The 13150-nt window shown below is 42.6% G+C and overlaps 1 protein-coding gene across 17 annotated transcripts in view; it reads left to right on the forward strand.

Annotated features, from left to right (window-relative positions):
• The window catches only part of PDE4DIP (phosphodiesterase 4D interacting protein), a 225903-nt gene that overhangs the window by 81141 nt on the left and 131612 nt on the right, over nt 1-13150 (forward strand). For 16 of the 17 annotated variants that reach the window (XM_040471481.1, XM_040471488.1, XM_040471485.1 and 13 more), the window contains exon 4: nt 1518-1628. In XM_040471481.1, coding sequence (XP_040327415.1) covers nt 1518-1628 — 111 coding nt within the window. Of the gene's footprint in view, nt 1-1304; nt 1629-13150 lie in introns of those variants that run through there. The other variant, XM_040471500.1, reaches the window with a different exon arrangement.

The raw sequence follows: 13150 nt of genomic DNA on the forward strand, positions 1-13150 counted from the left end.
AGCTCTTTGAGAGTTGGAACTGTCTTCATCTTTGTTTCATTCATACTATCTGGTGGGTCCTCAGGAAATGTTGATTAGAATTATGAGGAATTAAGAATTAGAAGAATGAAGAGCAGGTAGGTGAGGGAAGAAATGAGTATTTGATTTAAGTATAAAGGTTTTAGTTGCCTTTACTTTAGATGTTAATATTAATTTTTTTTCAACCTAGTATTACTGGCACAAGAACCTGGGTTTCATGTCTGTGCTGTGGGATGGTCTCCCGGTCACCTTCAACGTCCCGTGTGATGTGATATAAATAATACTTCCTGCTAATGTTGCAGCTGTCACTCAAAGATCTTAAATTGCTTTACGAGCAGGATCTGGTGATGAGTGCCTGGCTCCACTTGGCAGGTGCCTGAGTTAAGAACCAGTGACTGGCTGAAATCTCTGGGCTCCAGACTGACGCCTGCCTCCCTCCCTCCCCCAACCCTTTCTTTCCATCATCCCTTGGAGGAAGGAGCCTTTGACCCCACCTCTTTGTGAGGCAGTCTAACTGGTAAACAGTTTGCAATGATTCCACAGGGAACTAGGGGGGTGGTGGTGGCTGTAGTTGGGGGTGGGGTGGGGGGTGGGAGGCCCATGGTTTTAGTAAAGGCTGTTTATTTAATTAACTGCCTCAGGGCTTGAGAAGTCCAGGGAGGAAAACTGGTAAGGAACTGATTAGAGGTGAGCCCTGGATCATCAAAGGAAATTGGAGAACCCACCAGTAAATAGCTCCTTAAGATTTGCACCTGACAGAAAGGGGGTGTTTGACATGTGGTCCCCATTTTATGTACACATGCTCTTTCCTATAGAGCATGCTTGCTTGCTCTGGCCACACTGCTTTGGTTTGTTTTTTGTTTACTTTCGTAAACTCTACTCCCAACCAACGTGGAGCTTGAACTCACACCCTGAGATCAAGGGTCGCATGCTGTACCAACCGAGCCAGCCACGCACCCTCCTTTGGGTTTTACTGTGCAAATCAACCACCAAAAACTTAAGTGCCCACTCACACACACAGACCTTCATGTCCTTCTGTTTTGTGCAAGCCCACCAGCACCTTGAAGTATTCCCACTCCCCATTTCCTGGAAACTTCTGGGGGTCCATTTTCTCTTTTCTGAGAAGCCGTTAACTGCCTATAGTTGGGCCTGGGAGGCTCGGGGAGGGTGGCAGCCCAGTCCCGGCTCGGAGTCGGGTTACACCACTTGTGTCTGAGTTCACGCAGCATGTTCCTCTGTCAGGGATTCCGCAAATATCTCCCAGAGGTAAAAAAGGAAAGTGCGCTGCGCTCCGGCACCCAGAGCAGTGAGCCCCGGTCCCAGGTCCCCGAGAGAGCGCCAGCCACCGGGGTCATGTCGCCATAGCCTCAGCAGCGTCCGGGCGGCTAGCTTCAGGCCGCGGTGCAGCTGCACTATGTTCCTAGGGTGAGGGGGTGATCGGGCATGCTGCTCCCCATGGGCTGCCCACCATGTCTAATGGATATCGCACTCTGTCCCAGCATCTCAATGACCTGAAGAAGGAGAACTTCAGCCTCAAGCTGCGCATCTACTTCCTGGAGGAACGCATGCAGCAGAAGTATGAGGCCAGCCGGGAGGACATCTACAAGCGGGTGAGTGCAGGAGGCGGCCCACCCACCGCTACCTTACCCGGGCTCTTTCTAGGGCTCATTCTATCTCCCGCATTGCTAATTAGGGAGGGAGGTGGGTTCCACGCCCCAGGGCCTGTCGCCTGAACCTGACCAGCCCAGTGACCTCAGACAAGCCCATTTCACCTTGTTTGTGCCCATTTTGCACTTTCTTTCTGTGTAAAGAGAGGGAGCTGGACTAAATCAGAGGCTCTCAAACACCTGTGGAGGTATTCAGAATAATCACCTTTGGGAGCTGGTTTAAAATGTAGATTCCCTGCCTCACCCCCAGGGATTCTGATTTACTAATGCGAGGCAAGGGGAGCTTGGAAATGTGCATATTTTTAAAAGTTTGTTTGTTTTCATAATCTCTACACCCAACATGGGGCTCAAACTTGAGACCCCAAGGGTCACATGGTCTTAGGATTGATCTAGCCAGGCACCCCCTAGAAATTTGCATTTTGTCAAGGCCCCAGCAGGTAGTTTCCAGGTCATACCTTCAGCTAGAGAAGGGCCCCTTCTCATTCTGGCCCAGTGGGGGCAGAGAGAGAGTTGATGGAGCAAAGGGCAGGCGCTGAGCATGGTTCTGTTCCCTGAGAAATTCTTGTCTGTTTTGGAAGATGATTATCCAGATAAGCTTTAAAGACCAAATTTTAGGTATCTTCAGGCTTAGGACTAGTTCACCTAAGAATGAAGAAGAGGGTGCTAACAGCCTAACAGCTTGCCGTGAGGGGGGGGAGAGGGTGGTGCTTCCCGGTCTTGGTTGATGGGTGAGTGATATTGGTGGGGAAGGTGGGGGGGGGGGTGGCTAAGTGTGGGTGAGATGAGGCAGCACCTTGGTAAGAGGACACTAGGCTTTGGGATGAAGCTTCCTAACTGGTTACCACAGTATTGGTTTCCTCAGCCCCCTTAGTGTCTGGGTGAGCTCTGAAGTGGCCCGAGTGACCTGGCTAGAGCTGGTTGCCTCTGACTTTTTCAGAGCTTCTAGATCTCCAGCTGTTTACACCAGAAGACTGCATACAAATATTATCGTTGTCTGTGTGTGCCTGCCTGATCCTCTTGAGAAGAAGGTTGGGAAGCTTTTGCAGGCTGCCAGATAATATGTTGGATCAGAGGAATAACTGGTATCTTTGAAATCCAATTATTTGGTAAATTCAATTAATGTGCACAGCTAAATTCTAAGGGATTTAGCTCTGTATTTGCTCTGTCCTGGATTTCCATGTTTTAACCTGAATTTTCCTGAAATTGGTCCAGACTCACCTTTCATCTGTTATGTGGCTGTTGAGTGAGCAATTCTCCATGGAGTTGCCAGGGTCAAGGTCAAAGAAGATATTGCCAAGTAAGGGCTGGTAATGCAGAGAGATGGAGAGGCAGGGAGAATGAATGGCAGTCTTTGCCTCAGGATAGGAATAGTGAATGAATTTGTTCATTGGGCAGAGGGAGGAGCACTTTTCCATTAACTGTCTCCCAAGCAAGGCTGAAGGAAGGGGCAGTTTCTTAGATCATTTGAGGGAAAGGGTTTTTTGTTTTGTTTTGTTTTTAGCTTGAATCAACTGACTGCTTGAATCATTTGGTCTCACCCTGTCCTCTACACTGGCTAATGGAGATAGTCTTCAGGGAACATTTTGGGTGAGGCATGGGATGGCACCATTCCTCTCCTGGAGAAGTGTGATTAAGAAGATTCTAGAGGGGCAGGGTGAGGGAGTAGTCACAGGACATTGTCGCATGCAGAGGTGAGAACCCTGTTTGCCACTAGGCCCTGTCTTTTCCCAGTCTTAAGTACAGAGTCGTCAGGTACTTAACTAACATGATTTAAGAGCTCTCAGGCTACTGTGTCGCCTTCCTTCCCTTCTTACCAAATCTTTTTGTGCTCCATCTGTCATATTACTCATCTCATTTGGCTATGATTATTTGGGAAGCACTAAAAGTTTAAATTAAAATGGCCTTCTTCTTTGGAAAGCAAAACACACAAAGCCATTATCAATCATTAATATCATAGTTGAAATTAGTTTATCCCACTATGTAGTGATTGATAGAAGCCACTTTGGGCGGTTCCATTTAAAAAAAATTTTTTTTAATGTTTATTTATTTTTGAGAGAGAGAGAGAGAAACAAAGCACAAGCGGGAGAGGGGCAGAGAGAGAGGGAGACACAGAATCCGAAACAGGCTCCAGGCTTTGAGCTGTCAGCACAGAGCCCATTGCGGGGCTCGAACCCACGAGCCTTCAGATCATGACCTGAGCCGAAGTCAGACACTTAACTGACAGAGCCACCCAGCTGCCATGGGCAGCTCCATTTTGATGGAAGGACAAGCGATCAGAAAAACACCCCAGCTGGAGCCCTGGACAATCAGGCAACCTGGCCAAGTTCCTTAACCTTTCTGAGCCTGTCCCAGCCCCTGTAGAATTGGCATTAAGAATACTGCACAGCACCATAGGCACTGAAAATTATTTGTAGAGAGTATGAATAAACAGCAGCCATGAAGATTAAGTAAAAAGACTTATATCACAGCATGTTGTAAATTCATAGCTTTAGATGTATGTGGGGGAGGGGGGGTAGTAGTTTACCAGTAGTAATACCAGTAGTAATAGTTATTATGAGATTTTAAAGTGAGAAAGAGGTTTGGCTCTCTTAATCTCACCCTCAGCCATACCCATGAATATGTCTTATGTTCATCCTTACAAGTCACACTGTGAGTCCATACGGTTAGGATAATGACAGTGACAATCAGTAGCTGTGTGGGTGAAGAGACGTCTGGGGTGACATGGCGGTGCATCACATGGTAAGTCAGGTGGTTCAGGTATGAATTTAGAGCCCTGTTCTGTGACCAAACTTAGCTTGATTTTTCTTTAGCGTTAGAAGGACACTTCTTTAAATATAGTAAAAACATGAAATCACACCCAGCTGAGTCAGAATCTGCGATAACTTGGGTGTCGTATGCATGACTCTTTTATTTTTTTCAGCATTTATTTTTTTTTTTTTGTTTTTGGGACAGAGAGAGACAGAGCATGAATGGGGGAGGGGCAGAGAGAGAGGGAGACACAGAATCAGAAACAGGCTCCAGGCTCTGAGCCATCAGCCCAGAGCCTGACGCGGGGCTCGAACTCATGGACCGCGAGATCGTGACCTGGCTGAAGTCAGACGCTTAACCGACTGCGCCACCCAGGCGCCCCATGACTCTTTTAAATACAACCAGTGTTTGTGAAACATGTAGTGTAAGTCTCTTGCGGAATAGTAATTGTTTTACCATTTTATGTATTTTTGCCACAGCAGATTTTTGTTGAGATATTCACTAAAGAGTGAAAAATTACTATCTTAGTGTAGACAAACATTTCACCATGATGGCTGCAGGCAAGGGAAATAGTGGGAAACTTTAATAGAAAAGGGCTGGAGAGAGGGTTCAATCTTTTTTTTTTTTTTTTTAAGTTTATTTTTAAGAGGGAGAGAATGAGCAGGGGAGGGGCAGAGAGCGGGGGTGGGGGGGAGGGGGGCAGGGAGGGGCGGGGACAGGATTTGAAGCAGGCTCTGTGCTGTCAGCGCAGAGCCCAATGTGGGACTCAAACTCACAAACTGTGAGATCATGACCTGAGCTAAAGTTGGATGCCCAACCGACTGAGCCACTCAGGTGCCCCAAGGGTTCGATCTTTCTCTTTCCAAGTAGCAAATCCTCAGGTAGTTGATTGAGGGAGAGACTAAAATCAATATAATCCTTAATCGTAAAGGCAGCAACACGGATATTTAATCACATGAGGAGTTGTAATAGAGAATTATGTAAAAACCTAGAATAATCCACTTCAAAGCAAGTAAATTAAAAATTAGTTAAGAGTTTCTCTCTTTCGAGCTATTCAAAGAATTCAGAAATAATCTTAAAACTCATACTAGCTATGGATTAACAAAATAGTATTGCATTATACATAAAAATTGGTTCTGTGAGGCTGCAGGCTTTTCTATTGAATGTCCATTTTTGTAAGCAATAAAAAAAAAAAAGAAAAACCACAGGAAGAGATTGCTTACCCTCAGCACAAAGAAGCTGGGGCATACACCTCCATGATGAGGTACCACTGCCCCCTCTCTGTAGCAAATATTAATTGTAGGTTCAGTGTTTACGGGAAGACAATTTTGAATGCATAAAGCACAGAAGGGAGAAACCACTGCGGTACATACAGCTCCTGATTCTGGAGCAAAGTTAAGTGAGAAAATGCTGTAAGTGAACCACAGCTGAGTATGGCCCACCCCTAGGGAGACTGGCTTGTTAGCATTTCTGGACTGCAGCTGCTCTGGTGAATAATTTCTGGGTGGCAACTTGGCTGACTTCCTCGTTGTTGATCATCCAATCCTGCATCTTCTCGTGATAGCTGAGTGTGGCATAGAAATATGCCCAACCCTGGAATTTATGAAATCCACTGCTGTGTGGTAAACACCCAGTCCCCACACAGCACACAAAACCACCGTCTCCTGAGTCTTACCCCATGATGACTACTTGTTAAACTTGTGTGAATTTATTATTACCCGAGGTTGCTTTAAAAAAGATTTAAGATTCCATTTTAAGAATGGAATTTAAAATCTGACAAGGCCAGATCCGATAACAAAACCTTCAGGAAAAACTGAATGTCATCATCCTGGACCAGGCAGAGTCCGTGTTTAAATATGACATAATTGATACCAGAAGGTTAAAGTGGTCTGGGCCTTTAGACAGGAGTTGGAAGAGTTGTGTTTCATTGTATGTTGGCCCTCCAGCTGCCTGACTTCTTTGAGCTGCGGTCTCTCATCTTGCGGACGGTATTTTTCCTGAGCAAACTTTGAAGTTTATACATAGCATGCTTCTGTAGTAGATTTTAAAAATCATGATAAACAGCCTACTGACTTTATTTTTCTCCTAAATTTTCATCATTTCTACCATTCGGTGATCATGGGCATAGTAGTTAAGAGCAATGAACCCAACAGACCTGAGATAGAATCTTGATTAACTACTTGCTACCTGCATTAATTTGGGAAAATACTATAATTTCTCTGAGCTGAAGTGGGTGTGGTAATAGCACCTATCTTATAGGACCTGAGGGAGGATTAAATGAGCCAATTAGTTGAAAACAGCACAATGCCTATCAGACACTAAGCCCTCGAGAAGTATTTGCCATTATGGTGACAAATTGAGAGATGGCAGAATTATCCAGATAAATCCAATTACTGGATAAGTGCAATCATTTGTGTATTTATTTTTTTTAATGCTTTTTTAATGCTTATTTATATTTGAGAGAGACAGAGCATGAGCAGGGGAGGGGCAGAGAGAGGGAGACACAGAATCCAAAGCAGGCTCCAGGCTCTGAGCTGTCAGCACAGAGCCCCATGTGGGGCTCGAACTCACAAACTGTGGGGTCATGACCTGAGCTGAAGTTGGGCGCTTAACTGACTGAGCCACCCAAGTGCTGCCATTTTTTAATTTCAAGTCAGTTTTTTTCCCCTCAGTAGTGGATTTGGGACCATTTGTTCTATTTGTCTCAATTCTCCATTGTAGTTTGCCTGTAAATAAATAATATAATCCAAGTGTCCCCATCACAGCAGATCTACTGTCACCCTCAAATATAAATGTTCCTCCAGAAAGAATAAATAAGAAAGGCTGGGTTCATTAAGTTTCTGGTTTTTAAAACCAATTATTTTCTTTAGTAATAGTAAAATATCCTTGGCTTTTGCAAAAATTATTATGACTGTGATTGGTTATAATTCAACACTTTTCAGCATCTTGATTTAATACTTTGTCATTAGGTTGGTCAGGTTTTTAATTCAGTTCATCTTGGTTTTTTATTTTTTAAGAACTATCTTTTTTGTAATTGAGATATGGTGGACGTATTGTATTTATTTTAGGTGTACAACATAATGATTTGATATATGTACACATTGCAAAACGATCACCACAATAAGTTAACATCCATCACCACAAATAGTTACTAAAATATTGTTTTCTTGTGGTGAGGAATTTTAAGATCTGTTTTCTTTGTTAAATTTCTTTTTGGTTCACTGACTGATTTTCTTTAGTTCTAGCCTGATTCCTTTAGGTTTTGGTAATATGATGGGTAACAGTATACATGCGGCCTTGCTGTTCTAAGCACCCAAAAGTTCAGTGAAGTCCCACAGAACTCCGTCGGGCTATATAATTTAGGAACTTTGACTTGAACCAGTGGAAAGTTATTACAGAAGGACTAATATCTTTGGGGGATATCAAAATGTAGGGGCACAACTTTTGGACCCAATCAGAAAGCCTGAATTTTGAATCTATATATTCCTAGCTACATGTCCTTGGCCTTGTCCATAACTTCTTTGAGCCTTTGTTTCCTAAAAGGGAGACATAAATTCCTGCCCTGCCCTCATCCCAAAATGCAAACGTGTTTTAATGTGTTAGATGTTAAATAAGTGTGAAGGATTATTACTATCCTGCGTACTTGGAGACACATACTAGAGTGTGGGTGCCCTCTCAGGTTATTTTCTTTCTTTTTTTTTTTTTTTAACGTTTATTTATTTTTTTGGGACAGAGAGAGACAGAGCATGAGCGGGGGAGGGGCAGAGAGAGAGGGAGACACAGAATCGGAAACAGGCTCCAGGCTCTGAGCCATCAGCCCAGAGCCTGATGCGGGGCTCGAACTCACGGACCGCGAGATCGTGACCTGGCTGAAGTCGGACGCTTAACCGACTGCGCCACCCAGGCGCCCCACCAGGTTATTTTCTTAAAAATAGTTCTCTGGGGCCCCTGGGTGGCTCAGTCGGTTGAGCGTCTGACTTCAGCTCAGGTCATGATCCCACAGTTTGTGAGTTCGAGCCCCGCGTCAGGCTCTGGGCTGATGGCTCAGAGCCTGGAGCCTGCTTCCGATTCTGTGTCTCCCTGTCTCTCTGCCCCTCCCCCATTCATGCTCTGTCTCTAATAAACGTTAAAAAAATAAATAAATAAAAATAAAAATAGTTCTCTGGAGGGCGCCGGGGTGGTTCAGTCGGTTGAGTGTCCGACTTCGGCTCAGGTCGTGATCTCACAGTTCGTGAGTTCGAGCCCTGCATGGGGCTCTGTGCTGACAGCTCAGAGCCTGGAGCCTGCTGCAGATTCTGTGTCTCCCTCTCTCTCTGCTACTCCCCTGCTCATACACTGTCTCTCTCTCTCTCAAAAATAAAGATGAAAAAAAAATTTTTTTTTTAATTTTAAATAGTCCTCTGACAGCCTGGTGTGAGCACAGCCCCTGTAGGCTCAGGTCTGTGCACACTGTGTGTGTGACTCCTTGTTCTCAGCTTTCTGAGGTCTGTGATGGTGTGCCTGTCCATTTCTTTCTCTTTTTGGGAGAAGAAGTAAGAAGAATGTAGGGAGGCTCCATTCATTAAATAGTTGTAACAAGTATTTGTGTTCTTGGTTTAAAAAATGTATCATCTTCACAGCTATTAGGCCAACTACTATATAAACAAAACAGGCACACACACAAAAAAACCCTACCCCCAAAAAACTGGAAAGTAACATATATTGGCCAGGGTGTGGAAAAACTGGACACCCTGTGTATTCCCAGGAAGCTGCTGTGGAAATTGGCATGATGATTCCTGAAAAAGTTAAACCTAGAATTATGCTATGATCCAGCAGTTCCACTTCTAAGTATGTACCTCACAGGGACTCAAACAGATATTTGCACACACACGTTCATAGCAAAATCATTCACGGTAGCAAAAGGGTAGAGGCAGCCTGAATGTCCGTTGACAGATGAATGGATAGACAAAATGTGGGACCCATGTGCAATGGGATATTGTTCAGCCCTAAAAAGGAAGGAAAGTCTGACACATGTGTCAGCATGGGTGAAATTTGAGGACATTATGCTAAGTGAAATAAACCAGTCACAAAAGAACAACTATTATATGGTTTCACTTATATAAGGTACCTAGAGTAGTCAAAAGCATAGAGACAAAGAGTAGAATGGTGGTTGCCAGAGGCTGGGGAAGGGTGCAGAAGGGGAGATATTGTTTAATGGGTATAGTCATTTGGGGAAAAGTTCTGGATATGGATAGCTGTACAACAATATGCATGTATTTAAGGTCGCTGAACTGTATACTTAAAAATGGTTAAAATAGTAAATTTTATATTATATATATTTTACCACAATAAAAAAAAAAACTTTTTCAGCAACTTTCCTATAACTGTTATAGTTAGTTTAAAATATTGTGGAAGCCTTGACCCAAAACAATTTGTTGTGTGTTTTTGCTTAATGCAACTTTTCTCATTTTTAAGAGATTTCATTAGAAGTCATAATACTTGCCTTTTGAGAAGAAGAAAAATTTTTCTTTGAATATTTAACACCTTTTCTTCCAGTCACTAGGAAGTAAATCTGAAACTAAATTCTGGAGCCTAATTTAATTCTATTCCATTTATAATAATGTCCTTAACCATGTCTACAAAATATGTATTTCTGTATAGATTTATAATAAAGCTATTTCCTCTTTCTATTAGTTATGTACATCTAAGTTCACACACTGATAGAAATAGCATGATATAGTTGAAAGAATAGGCATTCTAAATTCCTGTCTCAAATGTTTCCCTTGTTTGCATTATCACCTTGGCCATCGTTCATTTACTCATGTTTGCACACATGCATTCACTCATTCCAGCATCTATTGACTGCCTACTGTATGCCAGCTACTGTGCCAGATGCTGGTGGAGAAAGATAGCAAGTAAATAATACTGGTATAATAAAGGCTACCATAGAGCTGTGTAAGATTGCTCTGAAGTCCTAAGGAGAATGACAGAATCCACCAGGAAAGGCTTTGCAAGTGTGTTAAGTTCGAACTGAATCTTAAAAGGACACCACAAGAATGGGGAAAGCATTTTAGAAGAAACAGCATATACAAGGGCACAAAGTCATGAAAAATCATTGTGTGCTTGGCATACTTCAAGTGATTCCATAGGGCCAGAACATGGTATCAGGGGCTTATAGCTGCAGTAGGATGAGATTGGAAAGGTGAGCAGGGGATAGATGAGAGAGAGCTTTGGATTTATCCATTCATTAATCAACATAATCAACAGAATACCTGTTACATTCTGAGTACTGTGCTGGCAGTTGGGGTTTCAAAGATGAGTAAAGATAGAGTGTGATAAATAGCAGTAAAAGATTTGTATACACAGTATAAGCAAACTCAAATGAGGCATCTCTAACCCAACTGAATAGAATAGATGGATCAACAGATCCATCTGTTACATTCTGAGTACTGTGCAGGCAGTTGGGGTTTCAATCTGACTGAATAGAATAGATGGAAGGCAAAATCTACAAAGGATTCTTTGAGGAGATGACCCCTGAGCTTTGTCTTCAAATGAGAGTAATGATTAGTCAGTCCTGGATGGTCAGGTGGAAAGAAAGGGCTTTTGCCAGAAGCAAATGCCAAAGGCAAGAAATCACATGGTGTGTGGGGAATTGGAAGTGGTTTTGTGTTGCTAAATTTAAGTGCTAGACACAGAATGAGGCTGAAGAGCACTGGGGCATAGTTCTTTGTGCCATTTTAAAAAGTGTAGACTTTATCCTGAGGAAGATAAGGAGCCATTGGTGGGCTTTAAGTAGTAGGGAGCAGCCTAGATCCTTCTGGTGGGTGGGGAGGATGGAGTCAGGGAAGAAAGACAGGAAGTCAGGAGGACAGGCCAAACAGGAGAGATGATGAGGGCCTGAGGGCCGTGGCAATACTAATAGAGGGGAGGGAACCGATCTGTGAAATATGCAGGAGGTAAAATATCGGTAGGACTTGGGAATTGATGGGATGGGAAGATTAAGAGAAGGAAATCAAGAAGACTGCCAGGTTCCTGGCTAAGACAAGTCACTTTCTGGGCCTCTGGCTCCTTGTGTCTAAAATGTGTGGGCTGGACCAGGATGGTCACTAACATCTCTCCCAGCTCCGAAGTTCTGTGGTTCTGAGCAGCCTCTTTGGATACTCTGACCTAGTGAAGGTAGTTGCTTCCTCTCTCCCAGTCTGTCAGCAGCTCTGATGCCTTCTCAGGAAAGGAAGTGCCAGCAGAGCTGAGATGGCTTTAAAACTGCCAGCCAATGTCAGGAAAATCTAGTGCTGTTACCAGGTAGCTGGAGTTATAATTAGCCTAGTTGCTAGGGAAAAACTGAGATTCTGTAAGCATGGACTGCCAGAAACAGCTTTTCCCTACTTGATGAATTAGCTTGTTTGCAGGAACCAAGTGGATATGGATGGAGTGTTTTTAATATGTTCTTGGAGAATTCAGTTTTTGCCTCGAGTATAGGATATGTTAAAAGCAATAAAAAAAAAATCAACATCTTGTCTGTGGTAGGAGGAGTGGGCACAATTCTGCTTTGAAATATATTTAGCTAGCTGGGAAGAGACTTATTTTCACATGAATGGAGATAAACAGGAACACAGAATCACAGTGTAGAGCTAGAGAAGATCTTGGAGATAATTCCTATAACTCCTTTACTTTTTTTTACATTATTGTTATTTTATTTGTTAGAGAACCAAAAAATCCATTTATACTTTATAAAAATCAAATAATTTTTCAATAAAAACAAAATTAACACATAGCTAATATACAGTATAATAGAGAATGCTTTTTAGCATGTAGCATGCAAGAGAGCAGTTTTTCTTTTTTTTTTTTTTTTTTTTTTTTTTTTTTATTCCCTCCCCTGCCCCCTCAGGGCAGTTTTTCAACTGCTACCATGGATGAGACACTGTAGGTAGGAAATTATAGAAAAACTGGAGGATTATAAGCATAAACAATGACAAAACATTTTGTCAATTAGGATAGTTCTTATGGGGCACCTGGAGGGCTCAGTTAGTCGGGCATCCGACTCTTGATTTCGGCTCAGGTCATGATCTCGAGGTTCATGAGTTGGAGCCCCACATTGGGCTCTGTGCTGGCAGCATGGAGCCTGCTTGGGATTCTCTGTCTCCCTCTTTCTCTTCACCTTTCCACTCGTTCTCTCTCTCAAAAATAAGTAAACGTTTTTTTAAGAGAATTTTTAATAGTAAAAATTGATTATACTCTGAAACTAAAAGTAGTATGATTAATCAAAAAGTTTTGGATACTAGGACACATTTCCCCAGATAGATTTTATCTGTAAATTCAATGTAATTCCAACAATATTTTTTTATTCAAGTATAATTAACATACAGTGTTATATTACTTTCAGGTGTACAATATAATGATTCCACAATTCTATACATTTCTCAGTGCTCATCACAATAAGTGTAGTCTTAACCTCTTTATCTAGTTCACCCATTCCCCCATGGGCAAACACATTTGTCCTCTGTATTTGTCTGTTTTTTAATCTCTTTATTTCTGTTTGTTTGTTTTATTTCTCAAATTCCACATGCAAGTGAAGTCATATGGTATTTGTCTTTCTCTGACTTATTTCATGTAGCATTATATTCTTTAGATCCATCCATGTTGTTGCAAATGGGAAGATTTCATTCTTTTTTATGGCTGAGTAATATTCCAGTGTGTGTGTGTGTGTGTGTGTGTGTGTGTGTGTGTGTGTGTGTGTG

The sequence above is a fragment of the Herpailurus yagouaroundi genome, unplaced genomic scaffold (genome assembly GCF_014898765.1).
Source record: "Herpailurus yagouaroundi ecotype Mexico unplaced genomic scaffold, PumYag 77, whole genome shotgun sequence".
NCBI lineage: Eukaryota > Metazoa > Chordata > Mammalia > Carnivora > Felidae > Herpailurus > Herpailurus yagouaroundi.